General features: G+C 50.8%; 5 protein-coding genes across 5 annotated transcripts; 1 reads left to right on the top strand and 4 right to left on the bottom strand.

The window, feature by feature from the left end:
* Positions 1-7: 7 nt before the first annotated feature.
* Pdw03_6186 (UV-damaged DNA binding protein, putative) lies at positions 8-3,645 on the bottom strand (the record flags this gene model as incomplete). Its single annotated transcript, XM_066101282.1, has 4 exons — positions 8-310; positions 375-821; positions 871-3,457; positions 3,551-3,645. The coding sequence occupies 4 exons, from the start codon at positions 3,643-3,645 to the stop codon at positions 8-10; spliced, it is 3,432 nt and encodes a 1,143-aa protein (XP_065956365.1).
* Positions 3,646-4,215: 570 nt separating this feature from the next.
* Positions 4,216-6,366, bottom strand: Pdw03_6185 (NADPH--cytochrome P450 reductase; the record flags this gene model as incomplete). Its single annotated transcript, XM_014680273.1, has 2 exons — positions 4,216-4,512; positions 4,573-6,366. 2 exons carry the CDS (start codon positions 6,364-6,366, stop codon positions 4,216-4,218), a joined length of 2,091 nt encoding a protein of 696 aa, XP_014535759.1.
* A 6,364-nt stretch (positions 6,367-12,730) lies between these two features.
* On the top strand, positions 12,731-15,149 carry Pdw03_6184 (Homeodomain-like; the record flags this gene model as incomplete). Its single annotated transcript, XM_014680274.2, has 5 exons — positions 12,731-12,768; positions 12,813-12,879; positions 12,950-13,430; positions 13,564-13,740; positions 13,801-15,149. The coding sequence occupies 5 exons, from the start codon at positions 12,731-12,733 to the stop codon at positions 15,147-15,149; spliced, it is 2,112 nt and encodes a 703-aa protein (XP_014535760.2).
* Positions 15,150-15,355: 206 nt separating this feature from the next.
* Pdw03_6183 (Membrane transport family protein) lies at positions 15,356-16,497 on the bottom strand (the record flags this gene model as incomplete). Its single annotated transcript, XM_066101281.1, has 3 exons — positions 15,356-15,445; positions 15,582-15,946; positions 16,041-16,497. The coding sequence occupies 3 exons, from the start codon at positions 16,495-16,497 to the stop codon at positions 15,356-15,358; spliced, it is 912 nt and encodes a 303-aa protein (XP_065956364.1).
* A 1,294-nt stretch (positions 16,498-17,791) lies between these two features.
* On the bottom strand, positions 17,792-18,461 carry Pdw03_6182 (uncharacterized protein; the record flags this gene model as incomplete). Its single annotated transcript, XM_066101280.1, has 3 exons — positions 17,792-18,211; positions 18,271-18,290; positions 18,341-18,461. The coding sequence occupies 3 exons, from the start codon at positions 18,459-18,461 to the stop codon at positions 17,792-17,794; spliced, it is 561 nt and encodes a 186-aa protein (XP_065956363.1).
* Between the last annotated feature and the right edge of the window lie 1,130 nt (positions 18,462-19,591).

The raw sequence follows: 19,591 nt of genomic DNA, 5'->3' as shown, positions 1-19,591 counted from the left end.
TCAGAGATCAGTGAAGTCTCCGCAAAGCCTCAATCAATCTCTTGACCTCCCCAACGTCTGAGGAGCCAACTTCCTGCGCAATCTCCTCTTGCATGCTCGGTGTGCACTTCAAGAACTGCTCAATAAGCTCGCCGTCCACAAACCGGTACGGTGCAGCAGCGCTGCGCACCATAGTTCTGAAGCCGCGGAACTTGTCGAATGACAAGTTGCCTAGTGAATTGAGTTTCTGGGAAAGAGCAGCCTGCAGGGTCATAAGGAAATCTTGATGTTCGGGGTTGATAACGGCAAAGAGGAAAATGGAGCCTTCAACCTTTGAACAGGTTAGTAAAGAGGTCTTTGGTGTTAGTTAACAATATCAATTGAGATGGACTTACTGTCGCCATGAACGCCCGCGGTGTCACCATAACGCTGCAAAGTTGTGGAATATGAACTGGTCGGATACGATTAACCATCTCCCCTAGTGAGATTTCGCTAGTAGGGATCAGCCTGTGTTTGTCCTGGGCGGTGACACCATTCGTGTTCCGCGAAAGAACGATGAGATTTCCTTCAGCGTCACTCTGGAGGAATGTCTCGTCCCCGACGCAAGCAATTGCTGTGCTCCAGACGGTCTGATAATGACGACCGACTTCGGTCAGTTTGGCAGGCTCCCCAGTGTGGCCCGGTGTATACCTGATAAGGCAAAGGCTCTTCATGAGATCTGCCACTGCTATTAGGTTGTCGACGACTGTAACGTCGACTGGTGCGGTGGAGGTCCGGTATGCAGCGAGCTTCTCAAGCTTCATCGGTCCAACATTATTGATTTTGACTCTATACACAACGACCTGGATGTCATCAGTAAAGAGTTCAAACATGCAGTTGATTAATACTTGCAGTTTTTACAAGTGCCGCGACAATGCAGTCGCCCATCATAGCGAGAGCCCGACAGGCGCCCATAACTGGTAGTTCAGCGACTTGGCTCAGCTTGCGGCCATGATCGACTTCTAGAATAAGGATCCGCCCGCGGATCGATTCCTCTTGGTCTTCGTCTGCGAAGGCTGTACCGACAACAAATCGGTCCTTCACGATCTCTTTTCCATTTTCATCCTTCCCTGCTGGGAGCTCGGCGCGAACAACACTCTCCACCAGTTCGTCAGGGCCCAGTTCTAGCGCGTCAAGACGCCGGAACATGATCTCATCGGCAAGGACAAAGTGGCTCTTCACAACCTCGGCACCATTCTCGAGCTTGCGATCAATCGTGCCAATTCCAAATGCCTTTTCTGAAGGAGAGTATGCAACACGACGAACAGTGGAACCCATTGGCAACGTTTGAATTTGTGTTGTGCGCTCCCTGTCAACCAGCGCGATTTTCAGCTCTTTCTCGGTTGCCACAGCGATGGAGTCTGGGTATGCCTCTGCGTTCAAATGGCATACCCGTGATGCACCATCGGAGTTCACCGCAGAGTAGATGATCCGGCCCTCGGAACCATAAATCAGGCTGGGATTCTCGCAGGTAGCGAAGACATTGTATAGGCCATCGCCCTTGGGGAGTTTCTTGAAGATGGGTTGTTCGGAACCAAGAATCAGCTTATTCATCTCACTTAGCGAGCAGTCTCGTGAATCTAGGGAGAATGTGATGACGCAGCCATCGGCCATGGAGATGAAGAGGGTAGGCTGGCTGTTTGCGAGCACTTCGGCTACAAGAACTGATCGAGGGAAGCTCTCTCCGGGAGGACCTAGTGATTTCGTTTGAAGAACAGCGAAGTCCTTGATATCCAGGATTGACACCTTGGCTGATTGAGGGAAGCCTGCGATAAAAACTCCCGTTGGCGTTGATGGGACAGTCAGGCCAGAGATTTGCTGGTCAGCACCGAGATCCTTCAGTTTGATGATTTGGACATTGTCTCTGATATCAAAGGAGGCCACAATTTGGCCACTAATAACGAGGACCAGATGGTCCTCGTTGGTCGACACAGCAGTGATCAGCTTCTGGTCTTGAGGCACCCATTCAAATATCACCATTCCGCTTTCTAGATCAGCCACCAGCGCTCGCTGTTCTGTAACCTGAAGAATACGGCCACCCTGAAGTCTTGTGGCGAGCAGTGTAGATTCCGTGAGTGAAAGTCCGAGGAAGTTATCCAATTCTTCAACTTCACCGTCAGGGCTAAACTGGAACACACGCGTTTCGTCAACAAATGTAACAATAAGCGTATCTAGGTAGTCGCCTGTGCTTCGAGTTTGCAGTCCCCAAAGATCGCTGATGTGCTCCATTTCTCCCAGCACGCCCAAGTCTTCCATGCCAACACCACTGCGCAGACTGCGTAGCGTCCCGTCATCGAAGGCACCAGAGCCAGTAACGATTCGAGCCTGCCCGGACGAAAACTCATGCGTTTGGCTCTCATTTGTACGGTTCCCAAGATCCATTATAGTGAAGTCGAGAATGGGTGCAATGTTAGACAATGTCTGGATTACCTCGAACGAGGTACCATCGAGCCGGAGGACCTGGGAGTCGCCGTGATGCGAGCCAACAAACAACATGCCTCCACCAAGATATACCAACACCGATGCACGAGCCGTCTTACCCAGAGACTCAAGCTTCCAGTCATCGATTTCGCCCAAGTTGTTCAGGATAAAAGACAGGAAGAATAGCCTACCATAGTCATCAGCCAACAGCCACCGCTGACTATCGACCTTCTCCCAAGCCACGAAGACTGTCGCCTCTTCAAGATGCCGCGTGATCACGTCATTGGCATTATCGTCGATGTACTTAATCGATGTCTCCCCAAGAACAATAAGACCTCCCAACGGAGCCGGGATAGGAATAAGATGCGACGATCCAAGATCAAGCTCCTGTCCGAATTCACCCCCTTCCAACTTCTGCACCTCCTTGAAAGTAGCATCTGCCAAAGTCCCCGAACTGCCCGGTGTGAAATCCAGCTCGCGGATTCGAAGCCGTACCTTCTGTTGGTTATCTTCGTAGAGTAATGCCAACCAAGGACTAGATTCCGAATGCAAAAATGCGGAGGATCGAACGAAAAGCTCATCAATGCGGGACGTAGTCGGCTTGTCAAGCTCTCCCACCTGCAGCGGGAAGTCAGGCTGGGACCCTGCCATGGACATCCGGCCCCTTTTCTTCGTCGGCTGTACGATCGGCACGACGACTATCACGCCCTCGTATACTTCCAGCGTCATGAACCGTCCCGTGGGATCGATCAGACATCGTGGTGCGCATTGGGACTCCCGAGACGAGGGCTCGGCGATGTCAACGCAGGTACGCGCAGTTTTGATATCATTTGTTTCCCGATCCCATGTAATCGTAAAATAGTTGTATTGGTCTGTGCCGACGAAGATGTGGTCGGTTGGTGAATTTGTGGGTGCGGGTAGGCGCGCGAGCATCGTGACCCGCGCATTCAGAGCACGAGTCACGGTCAGAACGATTCCATCCGGAGTGAGCGTGTAGAACTCGAGACGGCTAGCTTTTCTGTTGGTTCGTGGGATAGTTAGCTATCGTGCTCGTCGTCATCGGGTGGTAAGTCGGCTTGGGTTCGCAACTTCGCGAGAGGATGGGACTCACGCTGCAACAAGGCACTCTTCGTCCGGGGAAAAAAAGTTAAGCTTCACTGCATGGCGAATGCTGCTTGCCCGATGGATGGGAACGACATAGGCCATCGTAGTTCAGCTACCCGCGGTATCTGACAGCGCGGAGCTAGCTAGGCTTGAGGTTCGTCGCACCACCCTGCGAGGATGGGTAATATCCGAGAGTAAGAAGGACAGTGGACTGATATGAGGAAGGCAAGTGGTGATGTTTTATGGATTGTACATTTCTTTAAATCATCTCACTTGAGGCAAGGATTGCTCAGTCGGTGTGGGGGGAATATGAGAGAAGTCGAGGTTCCCGTGCAAATGACGTCTAAATTCCGCGCTTACAACCGAAAGCATCCACACAAGTGTTCGTACTTCCATTTGAATAAATACTCACGTACATTAACTCAAGTCTTACGATTTTGAAAAACGAAGGGAAAAAATAGTGACCTACGTGATTTACAAGTCTAATATCATCCCCGTCAAAACGGCCGTCCATAGCTAGCAAACTCAGGCTCCTCAACAGGAGGCCAATGCTAGGGAAACATGCGGCGCAAATAAAGCAAAAGCCGTATCGTATCGAAATAATTGATAAGATATAGGCACAATCATCTAAATGTGGTTGCAGGTACATAGAAGTGTTCATCAATCATGGAATCATGACCAGACGTCCTCCTGGTAGCTGCCGCTGCTACGCATGTGCTTGACCATCTCATCGCCCTTCTCAGCGGGCAAATCCCGCTGCTGGGCAATGATGTGGCCAAGGGCCAAGTTGACCTCACGGGCCATGTTGGCAGCATCACCACAGACATAGAAGTTGGCCTTTTGCTTTAGCAGCTCGCTGATGAGCTCGGCATTCTCCTTCATGCGGTGCTGGACGTAAACCTTCTCGGGTCCTTCGCGGGAGAAGGCTGTGATAATCTTCAGGGAGTCACCCATTTGATCTTGGAATTTCTGAAGGAATAATGTCAGGGTGGAGGTTCAGACTTCAAGTGTAGGGGGCTAATATCATACCTTGAATTCATCCTTGTAGATGAAGTCCTCGTCGCTCTTGCGGCATCCAAAGAACAAAACCATTTTACCAATCTTCTCTCCCTTGGCAGCAAGAGCAGCACGTTCCTGGATGAAACCACGGAAAGGCGCGACACCAGTACCAGGACCAACCATGATGATAGGCTTTGACGGGTCGGAAGGCAACTTGAAGTTAGAGTGACGAACATGGACAGGCACGTGGATACCATCGTACTTGTTGCGAGGACCGGTGATCGAGTAGGTCAGGCCGTGAGGATCGGGGGACAGGTCACCGTTCTGCTCCTGCTTAAGAGCCAAAAGGTAGTTGGTGGTGACACCTTTAACAATGTGCGAGGCACCTGGCAGACGAACAGACTCGACGACAGCGGTGATGCTGATCTTATCCTTTTGGGCCAAGGATGAGGAAGAGATAGAGTAGTACCGGGGTTGGAGCTTGTTGAGACCTTCAATGAGCAGCGAGAAAGGTACGGCAGAGAACGGCTTAGACGTGATACTCTGGAGCGCCTGAGCAATGGTGAAGCGCTGGTTGGTGATCTTCTCGTGGAAGTAGTCCTTATCGTTACCCAAGCGGACAATCTCGGCTTTGCTCTCCTCATCAGGAGCAAAAGCAGCGAGGGTTGAGACAAACTGACGGGAGACGGGGGCGCACACTTCCATGTAGTAGCGGACAGCGGCATCATAGGTGGTTGGGGTGGGAATAGGGACCTTGGCCGTGACATCAATACCCTTGACGTTGATCACCGAGTGGCGCTTCTCCGCAATACCAAAGACCTCGAGGAAACGATCAACCTCGACACCCGCGTTCGTGGGCCAGATAGCGATGTGATCACCAGTTTGGTAGCTGAGGTTGCTACCGGCAATGCTAATTTCCATGTGCAGACAGTTACGGTCCTTGACAGTGAACAGTTCCGAGGATTCGATAATCGGGGCAATGTAGGGGTTGTGCGCGGAATAGGGACCCTTAGCGCGACCATCCCGGTGGGAGGCAGTGGGCTCTCCCAAGTAGACGGACTCGTCCTCCGGGGATCTCTCATCATCCTCGACAACGGAAAAGACGGCTTCGTAGACAGCTTCACGTTCCTGGAGATTCATGGCGTCTGACAGAGCAGCCCACATCGGCTCCTTCCAGGCCAGGAAATCCTCTTCCATGGTTCCAGCGCCATCGTCGCCCTCGCCAGCAGTTCCAATGCGCTGCGCACCAAGTTTTGTCAGAGCGGTATCAACCTGACGGACCATGGCATTGTAGTGTTCATAAGTGTTGTTGCCCAGGCCGAATGCGACATACTTCAACGAGGACAGAGGCTTGTCTTCGGCGGAGGCGCCACTCTCAAAAGCGACGTCCTCGCCGGTGAAAAATTGGTAGAAATCCACGGCGTTGTCGGTAGGCTCGCCCTCGCCATATGTAGCCAGCACGAAGAATGCGATCTTGTCATCAGGGAATTTGTCCAGGTTCTCGTAGTCATAGTCCTCCATGTCGGCGACCATAGTCTTCAGTCCGAAGCGCTGGGAGCCTTCCTTGGCGAGTCGAGATGCGTAATCCTCTGCAGTACCAGTCTGGGAGCCATAGAAGATGACACAGTTCTTGCTTGTCTCCTCCATCTTCTCCACGATGTCGCGGGTTTTGCCGCTCTTGGCGGCTCCATTCAGGGTGGCGGCCGAGGAGGCGTATGGATCTTTTTGGACGGCCCAGTAGCTACCCTTGGTGAAGTAGGCAACGCTACCCACCAAGAGGGCCACCAAGACGACATAATCGAGTGTATCCATTTGGGCCATCATGTTGTGCGGTGCGTGTCCCGCGGGGAACGAGGGGAAGTTTGTTGTGGCGCGAATTCCCGCCGTGAGGGGAGATTTGGTTAAATGGATTCCAAGGCCAGGAGAAGAAACACAAAAGGGATCAATAAAGAGTAGATCTTTTGCAAGTATGGGCCCCCCCCCCAAAAAAAGAGCGCTAAATGGAGTAGGTGTTGTACAGGATTGAAAGAAGGAGAGAGAAGCCAACAGGTGGTCTGATCCACCCGTGCTGGGTTTCCGGGCTTTCTGTGGATCTTCACGGGCAAATCTCACCGCTGTCTGCTTACGTTGACTGAAGTTCACACAAAGTCCGGTGGGAAAGCCTTGAGGAAATAGAAATGATTGGTAAAAATTTTTAAGAATTATAGAAAACAAGAAAGACATCCAGATCACCCAAGCCCTTCATTTAATATATAAATTCTGAAGATTGTGGGGGAATGGCCTAGGGCAATCGGAAGCAATATCGGCCTCAATCTACATATATCGTGAGGAGTACCTGGTAGTTCTTCCCAAATGTGTCTACAAAGACATTCCCCGGAAGCTTGGAATTAAAGGCGGAGCTCGGGTAAGAGATAGGAGCGGCAAGGCCGCTCGGGAGATGGCAGTGATGTGCCGGTGTCAATTCATGTGCGGAATGATTTCCGCATTTATGTTCTATGCTTCTCCCAGGAGTTTGAAGTAGAGCTTATTCCTCTAACGTGGCGAACTGCCTTTCCGGGCTCTCGGATCCCGACTTTGCCATGGCATGTGGTGAAGATCGTAGTCCGTGGCTTGTACATTACATGCCAATCTACTTTATAATTTGAATATCTACGTAGATGCGAATTTCCTCACTGGGGCGCCGCCGCTTTCTGCTCTTGAAATCCTATTCTCCGAAATTTTCAAAGTGTTAGAAGTCATGTGACTTCCCGGTTACTCCAGTGGTCCCTAACGGATGTGAGGGCCTAATATAACGTATTTCACTACCGAGCTAGATAAACACCCGAGCTAGACACCTCCACTAAAACGCGTCAATTAATTTAAACCCTACTTCTTTAACCATCCACCATACCACTAATATGCTCTCGAAGCTCTTAAAATTTAATAGAGTAAGAGGGTAGGATCTTACTAGCTATCTAGGCTTTTAAAAATCAAGAAATCTCTTTAATTCATGAAGTAGCCCGCTGATTCAACGTACTAAAATAACACTCTCTTTACGCCTCTATGTCAGGGTGCGGGCTGGCAGGACGGTATGATAGGAGATGACTGGCAGGGACAGGTCGTAACAGATCAGATTCTCATTGACAGGTACAGGCACAGGCAGGGGCAGGCTAATATACAAGACGTAGCTCGAAGAGCTACAACAGGATCTAGAACTGAAGTTCAAGATAAACAGGTCGGAGATCACGTGCCGTGATCTTCCTTTTACTAAGCATTACGGTTCACACCGTGACAGTACCCCCTCCCTTAGAGCCGAGCTGCGTCGAGGCGAGGCTTGTGCGGGTATCTTCGGTGGAAGTTCCGTATGATTTCGCGGGCGTGGTCCAGGTATTCAACAGGCTCTTCAGTGGGTTCGTCGTAACCAATCCATTTGACGGTGTACTTCAGACGCGGGCCTCCTCGGCCTCGTCGTTCCCAGCGGGAATCTAGGATGTCTTCAACTTCCCATTCTTCCAGTCCTTCGACTTCGACAGGCGGTGCGGGTTCAGTAACTTGTCCATTTACCGGGTTCGTGGCGGCAGGCTGTAGCAGGCTGACGTTAAACACAGGGTGGATCTTCATACTAGCAGGCAGTTCGAGCTTGTAAGCGTGTGCGCTTATAGCTTCTAGGACCTTAAAGGGGCCTAGGTTCTTCCAGTCCAGTTTCTTCTGCGGGCGGAGGGTTCGGATATTCCTGGCGTTCAGCCAGACCAGTTGTCCAGGACGGTATCGGCGGGCAGGGGCACGGTGACGGTTCGTTTGTTCTTCGTATCGGGCTTGTGCGGACAGTATCTCGGCGCGGACGTACTCAGTCAGTTCTTGCATTCGTGTAGCAAACTTTTCCGCGTCTCGGGTCGCAGGGTGACTGGCAGGCTGGGATGGTTCGAACCCGATGCGGGGGTGGAACCCATAGTTCGCGTAGAACGGAGAAACTCGGGTGCTCTCGGAGTAATGAGAGTTTGCAGTGAATTCGGCCAGCAGGAGCCATTCAGACCAGTCGTCCTGTAAGTAGGACACATACGCTCGGAGGTATTGTTCCAGTACGGCGTTCGCGCGTTCAGTCTGGCCATCAGTTTCCGGGTGATAAGCGGTTGACAGCAGGTTGGTGATTCGCAGGCGCTTTGTCAGGTGTTTCCAGAATTGGGCCACGAACTGGGGTCCTCGGTCAGATACAACGGTATTCGGCAGGCCGTGCAGTTTCCAGACATGACGGGTGTACAGGCGGGCGACTTCTTCAGCGTTGCAGGTTCCCTTGCAGTGTATGAAGTGCTTCATCTTGGTCAGACGGTCTACCACGACTAGGATGGCGTCGTAACCGTAGCTCAGGGGCAGGTGCGGGATGAAGTCCATGCTGATATCTTGCCAGGCTCTCTCAGGTACGGGCAGTTGTCTCAGGATCCCTTGACGGACTTCTCGGGCGGGGGTGATACGGCGGCAGGTATGGCAGTTCTTGGTCCAGTCGCTCACGTACTGGTATACTCTAGGCCAGTAGTATTCTCGGGACAGCAGTTCATAGGTCTTCGACCGGCCAGGGTGTCCCACGGTGGGCTTGTCATGACACAGGCGCAGTATTTCAGCTTTCAGTTCATCGTTGTCAGGGACGTACAAGCGGTTCCGGTAGTAGAGGTAGTTGCCTCTTCGTTCGCAGTCGGCAAGTGTAATCTCAGGGTGACGGCTAGCGTTCTTGTCTAACGCTTCCAGGATAGATTGTACTACTTTATCTTGGTTGTAGGCTTCCAGCAGTAAATCCTTGATCGTAGATGGTGGTTCGGGCAGGTTGTTCTCGATGAATCGGACTCTTGTTTCAGGAGCAGCGGTGATGGGCGGATCGGCAATGTCGGGCGGAACGGTGATAGTAGGCGGGACTTCAGCGGTAGCAGGCGGTTCTTCTGGCAGGTCTGGCAGTTCAGGTGGAGTGGTTGTAGTGACTCCGTTTCTCTGTCGTGTTGTGACGTTTATCTGTAGGTTTTCTTTCTTCAGAACAGTCTGGCTCTGATGCGCTAAGCGCTCATCCCCCTCTTTAGGGATATCCTCTGACCTCCTGGTCAGGGCGTCGGGCTTTGCACCTTGTTTTCCGGGACGGTACGTGATCTTGAAGTTAAACCGGGACAGGAATTCAGACCATCGGGCTTGGCGGCGGTTCAGGAGTTTCGTTGTCGTGAAATATTCCAGATTGCGGTGGTCAGTTATGACCTTCACGGGCGAGGGTGTGCCCTCCAGTTCGGGACGCCACTCTTCGAAGCAGCGGATTATGGCTAGCAGTTCTTTATCGTATATCTCATAGTTACACTCGGCGGCGGAGTGTTTTTTCGAGAAAAATGCGATAGGGTGCAGTATTCCAGCGTCATCGTACTGAGACAGTACACCGGCAGAGACAAAATCAGACGCGTCTGTTTCCAGGACTATCTCCTTGGACCAGTCAAACGCTTTCAGAACCGGGGCAGATGTAAACGCCTTCTTCAAGGCTTCGAAGCTCAGCTGGCAGACAGGTGTCCATTCGAAACGGACGTCTTTCTTCGTGAGTCTCACGAGCGGGGCGATGACTTTCGAGAAGTCTCTGATAAAGCGGCGGTAGAAGTTGCCGAAACCAATAAAGGCTTGCACATCAGTCAGACAGGTCGGTGTTTTCCAGTTCACGATCGTTTCGATCTTGTCGGGGTCCATACGGATACCATCTTCACCGATGATAGTACCAAGGAACTTCGTCTCGGACACACAGAATTCGCATTTCGATAGTTTTGCGAACAGGCCTGCCTCTCGGGGGCGCTGGAGGACTTTTCGTACATGTTCTATGTGTTCCGCACGCGTGCGGCTGTAAATCAGGATATCGTCCAGGTAAGCAGTACAGAAACAGTCCAGGTACTCTCGTAACGTGTCGTTGATAAATCGTTGGAAGGATGCGGGGGCTCCAGTTAAACCAAATGGCATCACCAAAGATTCGAACAGTCCTAATCTCGTACGGAAGGCAGTCAGGTATTCTTGTCCCTTCGCAATTCGCAGATTGTTGAAGGCGGAGATGATATCAATCTTCGTAAAGAACTTCATCCCTTTCAGGTTATTCAGGGTTTCCTTGGTCAGCGGCAACGGGTAACGGTCCTTAACAGTGATTGCGTTCGGTGCACGGTAATCCACGCAGAAGCGGAGACCTCCGCCGGGTTTCTTCACGAACAGAACAGGCGAGGCAGCGGGCGAGGAGCTGGGCCGAATGAACCCTTTCCTCAGGTTATCTTCGATCCAGTCTTTCAGGACCTCGAGCTCATTTCGGGACATGGGATAGAGGGGCCCAAAAGGTAAGGGTTTGTCCTCTTGTAAGACCATCTTGTGGTCGTATGATCGGTGGGGTGGCAAGCGCTCGGCTTCCTTGGGTGAGAACACTTCGGCGAAGTCTCTAAACTCTTCAGGCAGTGCAGACACGGGGTCAGGTTCAGTGTCGGTCTTGGGGTTCAGTGCAGTCTCGATGTCCGCGGTTGTAATTGCGAACATGCTGTATTTCTTTCTTGCATACGCAGCACACGCAGCTAGCGATACGGCTGCAATGTCTCGTTTCTCGAGACCAGTTGGTCGTGCAGGCAGGTTCCTCGGACGGGACTTTACAGGTAGCAGGCGGTTCTTCAGTGGTAGCGGTCTGCTCAGGACCGGGTCTACCAGAGTTCAGTTCGGGGGCTTTCGGGGCGGTTCAGACATTTTCAGACAGTCAACTCCTAGGGGTAGGAGCTACGTAGTGTCAGGGTGCGGGCTGGCAGGACGGTATGATAGGAGAGGACTGGTAGGAACAGGTCGTAACAGATCAGATTCCCATTGACAGATACAGGCAGGGGCAGGCTATAATACAAGACGTAGCTCGAAGAGCTACAACAGATCTAGAACTGAAGTTCAGATAAACAGGTCGGAGATCACGTGCCGTGATATTCCTCTAACTAAGCATCAAGGTTCGCACCGTGACAATTAAACTATAATTTAATAAAGACCTTACCTTTAAAAAATTATATATAGAGAAAGGGCCTAGCTAGTACAAATACCATTTGTGCCGACGCGGCCGGATTCGGCCGCCCCCTCGATCGGGTTTGGCGTCCCGCTCGTTTGGGTTTGGTCCATCCCAATTCGGTTTGGCGTCTACGCTTTTCCAAAAATGGAAGGGCCCCACCCACTCCTGTTCTGGCTTAGCGGACTCCAATCTGGTTTAGCGCTTCCCGAAGCAGTTTGGCGCCTCCAGCTATCCCCAAACGGGGATCTGCCATCTCCGACCGCCTGCCGACCTTACCCTTGAACTATATAACTTCAGTGCGTCGCTCGATCGTCCTCCTCTTTTTGACTGACTGCACCTTTGTCTCTCCCGTCACACCCAGCAGTGAAATGTTACCGTAATTCCGGATCGCACGGCATTCTTCTCCCTGCGCCTCCCTGTTTCAGCTGAGTTCCTCGACATCGCCTGCGCGCCTTTTCTCCACTCGACTCGCTGTAGACGGATCCATCCATCGGCCCTGGTCGCCCAGATCCTCAAATTAGACCGCTGCGCTGCAACCTTGTGATTTGACTTGGGCAACAGCTTACATGCCTACCCTCTGGTCCCTGTTTCTTCGGTATGTGCTTGTTTTGCCCGCTGCAACGCACAGCCTTCTACGATCGGCCCGGGGGGAGAGCCTCGACCTGCGAGGAGATTTTCGATCTACGACCTGGTCGGTCGAGCACGAGTGACGCGGCGCTCTCTGAGCTAGTGCTGATCACAATCTCGCCACACCCATGCATCCATTGGCACTTGCTGCTCTTACGCCCCGCCCATGACGAAGAATGTCTCATTCCCGGTTTCTTTTTCGTGAGGGCTTCGACTTTTAGTGGCCTTGGATAGGCTAGCGTCACTTAACGGATGATGGGTTATCATTTTCCTAGACGCCATTGTGTGCGCCAAGTAATCTTCCGTGGACGATCTTGCCGTAAATTCACTGTTCTAGCGAGGCGCAGCAAAGAAGACCGAGGAATCTGGACTATCGGAGGTTCCTGGGAGGGTCGGCATCACCGTGCGCATGATGATGTCTCACCCGACTGGACGCTGATGCCCACGCTAAGCACCCTTTCGGAGACGATCCCTTCACCATAGTCCTCTTCTGGCAAGGCGCAGCAGGGCAGACCGTGGACTGATCCGGATAAGAAACGCTTTGATCCAATGGGAGAAATGCCGCATGCAGTGTCGGCCTTGCGCGTGACTCCTTTGTGAATTCCGTTGTGGATGGGTTGGTGGATCCTCGTATTGGCAGGCTGCGCTTTGTCTCACGACTCTTCTCCATTCGACCTGCCCAAAGCGCTCGGAAGAGGCAGGGGAAGGTAGGCAGGTATAAAGGGTCGTTGGAAGTCCTCACCTGGACCGAGAAGGAAGTTGACTATCTGTTTATAGTTCTTTCTCTTCTGTTCTGATGCATTGCGTCTGAATCTTTCTCGCGGCATGGCACCGATCAATCTGGACGACGTCATCCATTATCGTCCGCCTGCTAAAAAACCATATTTCAAACCGTTCCGGGCACCCGGCTCCCACGATCGTATCCATTCACAGATACCTTTGGATAGACCCGCGCCGGCCCATCCGTTTCTATCCAGCCAGCACTGGCATTCGACTCTTCCATTCTCGGGACATGCGCCGTACCTTCAAAGTCATTTCCATGCATCTAGTGAAGCCGATACGTTATTAGCCCCCAACGAGCTTGCGGAAGAAGTGACCATTGACAGCTCGAATGAGTTTGACATGGATTTCTTGAATGCCTTTTCGGAAAGAGATGCAAGCGTTGCTATATCGAATATACGCACGGCGACTCGAGAATTGCCGGATGATGTTTCCAGCAGTGATGTAGGGCAAGGTTTATCCGACCAGCGTCACGATGGTACGTGGTGGCCATCATTTTAACCCCCCTTGATTTCTTCCATTCACTCTGTTGAACTCATTGTGCCCTATCTCTCTTTCCTTAACGATAAAGTGGTCGACAATAGAGGGCTGACTTCGCACTTTGAGACCAGACTTCCAAGGTGACGAGCATCATGAGAACAACGTGACATCTTCGTCTCAAGATATTATCCAGGGGGGAGGTCTTGAGCAATCCACACCTTTATACTCTACATCGGTCCGTGATGGCCTCTGCATCCCGGTGGCGGAGGAAAAGATTCTACGCCGAACAGAAGCATATGAAAATGCAGGTCAGTGCTCTCTCAGTTAGCTCGGTTGCCCAGTCCTTTGGCTCACGTGGTAGAATGCAGACGAAGCCACGATGGAGGGAGACATTTTGCCACATTCGAACCCGACAATAGATATAGCAGAAGGCAATATAATGGACAATGGCCAAGTTTTTGACCATGCGGGCCAGGAAAAGCAATCCACTCCAACGGATTTGTTGCCTGGAGATGCTGGAATTGAAGCAGACAAATTAGGGTTGAAACCGGCAGCTTGCGTTATCGGGAAAAGCATGCCGGCCGAGAAGTTCAACAGACAGCCCGTTTCCGAAAGTCATGTGGTTATTGGCCAGGAGAAAGACAGGGCTGCAGCTCATGACAAAGAAGGCGAGCTACAGCGTCGTGATGCGGAGAGCTTGTCAGCATCTCCAAAACTTCATCAAAATAAAACATTGGCGCGTTCAATCCCACCCACATTTCAAGACAGTGAGAAGCAGTCGCCATGCAGCCCAACAGAGGAAGTTACAAGATTCTGTCCAGTGTTGGACCAGCCGTCGGTCGTCATCCCCAACTGCCGTTTCCAAGAGCGAGGAACGAATGACTCTGTCTCAATAACACGAATGGCCTCTTCGAACAGGAAGCGAGACCGGGATGAGTATATATCTGATGACAGCAGCGATGACCCTGATGGCCCTGACGATGCGGACTACGTGGACGAAAGTGGTGAAGACGCACATGGAAACAACGTTCCTATCCATCGATTGAAAAGAGCAAAGCGACCTGCCGTGCAGCTTCAGCCTAGACCTCCCCGGCAGAACACTAAAAGTCTCTTGGTCGACGGGGCAGTTCAATCCAAAGTGGCCGCTGATCAACCTTCCCCAACAAGCTTGCACGATATCGAAACGATTCCTATCCGAGGTTTTCTTACGCGACAGATATCTTTGTCAAGGGTCATCTATTCAGTTACTTTTGAAGAGCAGGCAGAGCATTCCTGCTCTCAGAGATCAGGCAGAGCTACTTCACATTATGAAAACAAAATTGGCAGTCAGCATTCCAAGCAACCCCCTCAGAAAGGGCCCCGCGCTGGGAAAACGACCGGGCCAACCCGATTCCTGTCTAAGGACGACCAGCTTTTGATTGAATTGAAGGAAGAGCGAAGCCTGCCATGGAAACGAATCGCAAAGTATTTTCCTGGAAGGTCAGAAGGCTCCCTCCAGGTGCGCTATTGCACACGCCTCAAGGGCCGCAAGGCTGGAAATTCTGGGCATTCTGGACGGAGTTCCAACGTGAGGAACGAATCTTCATATAGAGGCACACCTTGCAAGGCAGTTCAAGCCGCGGGTGGCAAGAGCAAAGGCACCGAAGAAGGTGTGTCAAGACCGCGATACGGTCCACCTCGGCGCAGGCAAACGGTGGACCGCTATTCCCCGGTTTGAGTTGGTAATAGTTATTAGTCTTCGTCGAATATCAGTCAAACGGATCGCCAAAAAATAAAGACCGCCCCGCTGTGTCCAAAGGAGTAACATCGAACCAATCATATAAGAGGGTGGTCGACTTGGTAGAAGTCCTTTTATGTTCGTTCTTACCATCCAATAATACCAAGAGTGAAACCCCCCAGTTTGCTCCAGACCCAAGGATTACCTCAATATACTTTACCGTACGAATCTACGAACAGGAAGTAAATGGTTTGATTGCCTGGCTGAAGCTGCTGCAAATCACTCTCAAGCTGCAACTATTGAAATGAAACCAGTCTCGCTTGGGACAGGAAGTCCCCTAGATATAAGCTTTCTAACCCTTTTAGCTCTTCTCTTCGAAGACAGACTTTCCCAATTTTCATACAGATTTAATTCCGAGTATGAAATCCTTACTATGTGGCCCTGATCAGGAGCCTCTTGTAGTATTTCGGTCTTAGGCGTTTCTCCAGGTAACAAAGAAGCGCGCGGCCAGCCGTCAGCATCAGCAGGCACTTGGGGGATGGTCCACTGTTCGCTATCTCCTTCAGCGGGGAGCTCGTCGGGGACAGGTTCAGGCCAGTCGGGCTCAAAATAAGTCTCTTCGGGGGTAGGCTCAGGCTCTTCGGGGACAGACTCAGGCCCGTCGGGGATAGGTTCAGGCCAGTCGGAGACAGGTTCAGGCCAGTCGGGCTCAGGATAAGTCTCTTCGGGAACAGGCTCAGGCTCTTCGGGGGTAGGCTCAGGCTCTGGGGGGGTAGGCCCTTGAAGAGGAGATTCTTCTGAAATGATGCCGTTCAGTATATTCGCTAATGATACCGCAAAAAGTTGGCTCAGCCTGATCACCGTATCGTTAATCTGTTGGAAATGGCTTACCGCGCTGATCTTTCATATGAAATAAGCGAATAGATAGTATCTTGAGAATCATTTTCATCACTGCATTATCAAACTGATGATCCTGACCGAGAATATTGTAAAATTCGCATAAACCAAGCCCTGGATCATCAGGCTTTAGTAATCGCTGCAGGTTTCCTTGGATGTAACCTGGAAGCCAGTTTTCATCTGCGGGAAGGCTTGAAAACACGTCCCTCATGACCCGTAGCATTTCAAGAATAGGAACCTCCTCATCTAAGTGCTGCATCTTTTGCTTAGCAAGGTTTTCAAGATCAGTCAGGCCCCAAGTCCTTGACGCATGGTAGACTAGAACGCTCCTCTTGTATTCTCTGGCGAGATCCGATGTGCCTTCGTCAAGAGGCGAGCTGACTGTCTCGTAGCCGCCTGTATATAAGAAGTGCACCACTGTATGCCCAATATCTTCATCAACATTAGACATGATGAGAGTCGATGATCCAAGGATTGAAAGGGCGAGTTTTTGGTAATTCCGAAGGAAATGAGCGGGAATGCCATATTGCTTGCTCCCTATGATGAAGGTAACAAGAGGGAATTCGTAGGGCCAGTGAATAGGTCAGAAAAAGCTGATTTCAACTCATTTAGAGAACTTACGATGACAACGGCCGATGATAGTCAATTTTGGGAGAGATCTCTGGAGTGAGGAGTCGCCTGGGCACCTCATTCGGCTTGCGCTGCTTCGTTTTCTTTTTTGCCATGTTTCAGTCTTTAACTTTGCCGACTATAAAGTAATCCTCGGGAGATTTTCCAAGAAACATATGAAACATGAAGATGGGAAAGCCTGACTACATCTAATATAGGCGGGGGATGGGGGGTAAGCAGGGTAATGCAAGTATGACTTGTCCTGCAAAGCGGCCAGAACACGTCATCTGTGCGGTGAATGGCAATTTAGTGGCAATTATTGAAATGCTGCATGGGTCAGGAGATGACCTGTTACCCCGGGAGGTTCGCTCTTATCCTTTCTCCGCCTTGGAGGCGGCCCGATATAGTCATTCCTCCGACTAAGCGGACGAAGAGGGGACCAGATTTATGTATTTTCTTGGGAAGGAAGGGATCCTAGGCGCTCATGAATGTGCGACAGTGGTGTTCTGACCTACAAGTTGGTCAATCGAATCAGGACAAGGCTCATAGTGGTGAGAAATGAGGGCCAACGGCAAGCAAACTTGTAGCCATTGATTAAACAATCGGTTTTCGTAGAAATGTGAGGGTTGAAAAGAAAACTAAATAATGCATATTCTTTTTCAACAGAAGAAGTAGGGTGTTTAGGTGTTTATTGAATGCCATTGGGTAGACAGTAGTCTCCACTCCAAATCGGCGCATTTCCTAATACCTAGGCAACCCCAGTCCTAAAAATTAGTTCACCCAGGGTAGAGATGGCAAGCCCCGTGCCAAGCCTATTTCTGACTGCTCCACCGACCATCACTTTAATGATTCACAGGGCCGTCCCACACCCTTGTGCAGCCAATCATTGTGCAACGTCGTGGACTTTCTTCTTCACTACTTTCTGAGACTAACTCATTTTCCCCGCCATTATTCTGACGACACAATCCAATCCGTTACCGTCACCCAATTCAACTGCCTTCAGTCACGCGATTTCTGGGATTTAGCTATTTTACAGCGTGAGCCGTAGGACCATCACACTCTAGGTCTACACCGCTCCTTAGAGTGGTCGCCAACAACATACACTGCTCGCTGGAGGTGAAATTATTCTGACCACATTACATTCTCTCGATACTTCGTATCAGACCTTTGCTTGCAGAGAATGCATTCTCCTGCTTGATTAGCTGGACTGCATCGGGGTATTGCAACTTGACTATGTCATCCACAAAACTCTGAATCGTCTCAACTTTCGTCGTCATAATTGCCTGCTTTGTACGGTGTCCGTATCTTCCAAGTGGATCGTTAAGCTTGACACAATTGACAAGTATGTCCTCAACGATACTATGCGGCGCTTTTCCAAATTGATGGGTGTATAAGTCGGTCAAGGGTGTCCCAGCCCGCGGTAAATTCATCGCTGTGTTCGCTTCATCTGTCACCGGGGAATCTGTTGGTTTGCCTCCTTCCAGAGGTGGTGCAGCATCATCCATCCCTTGCGACATTTCTTTGAGAGTGATCTTATTTTTCGCCTTGACTTTGTTCTTGCTTCGGGATTTTGACTAGCTGTGGGAGTAGGAAGTGGTGGATCTTTTATTCCTACCTGCTGTCTTGTTTGGCGGACTATGCGTGTCAGTGGAAATAGTTGCTTGAACAGCAGTCTGGGGGCTCACTGAAGTCAGAAATGCCAAGTATGTGTTGCTTGATAGGCTCATCGCTGCAGTTACTGATTCCGCAGATTACTAGCAGCTCCTGAATTTTCTCCGTTGTCAAAGACCGAAAGATTTCCTCCATGGTGGGTTGTGCTGTGGGTGTAAGCTCTAACCAGGAGATGTTGGGGGAGGAAGAGAAGTCGGGCTGCCGCTATTTTCGGTCACATGGGAAACACTAACCTGTATTGGGAAACATGGGGTCTAGACCGCGGCTAATTGACAAAGCCGCCTCTCTCCCAACTCAAGGTGCCAATGTAGCTCGCGTTTGAACAAGACGGCTTTTCGACGCGTCCGCAAAATTGAAGTCCTCCAGTCAAGAAAAGAAGGCTGTGCTTCTGCTGTACTGAGCTATTTTCGGTAGGGAAACAAGTTTCCCTACCGAAAATATGAGGGGTCTTATCCAGAGCGGAAGCATGGAACCGATTAAAAAGAGTGAATTTGGCTGGCAATACCGACTTTTGGAGGAATGCATCGAAATGAAAGAAGATATAGAAGCTCGGGGTCATAAAGTGTGTATCATCTTGCCACAGCCATTTTGTAACATTTATCTTACAGTCCTCATCTAGGTACTCGATTGCACAGTTTTTCACTTATACCCAAACATGCATGTACTGGTAGATTAGTGATAGTTGCCCTTTCGGTTCAGCCGCCGGGCGTTAATGAATTGTGTGTGTGTGTGTGTAAGCTAGTTACAGCCAAAAGGAAATCTAAATAATCCAGGACCGGGTAAGGGCTATTGGGCGCATGAATAGTTCCATTTCAGTAAGTTAGATGACGATAATCCCACTACACTAGGGACAAGGCAACCCTGCGCTCTGGCCTCCCAAATCTCCTCTATTCCTCCGCTACCGACAATGCGGCGGTAAATGCAGCCACCGAGCGTCAGTTCGAGGGTTTCCAGTGAAGAAATAATAGCTAAGAACACGTTTTAGTACGTTGTCTCGAACTTGGCAGTGTGTCACCCACTTAAACACTGGAAATCAACATAGTCTGCACATGGCATTGACCTCCACCGCCTGGACGATATGCTTCTGTGTAGGGGACTTGCAGAAGCCACTTTTACCAGACGGTGTAACAGTAGAGCCGCATCGGAACGGCACCTCCGCGTACACATGGTGACAGACGCTCGAGTAATAGACATACCAACCGCAAGCGCAACTAGCTGGGTTTTGGGGGCTGTTGACTAGCCGCGGACATCAAGTCCCATTTGAT

The sequence above is a fragment of the Penicillium digitatum genome, chromosome 2, assembly GCF_016767815.1.
Source record: "Penicillium digitatum chromosome 2, complete sequence".
NCBI classification, from domain to species: Eukaryota; Fungi; Ascomycota; class Eurotiomycetes; order Eurotiales; family Aspergillaceae; genus Penicillium; species Penicillium digitatum.
The sequence above is the reverse complement of the archived record's forward strand: the minus strand, read 5'-3'. Positions and strand labels throughout refer to the sequence as shown.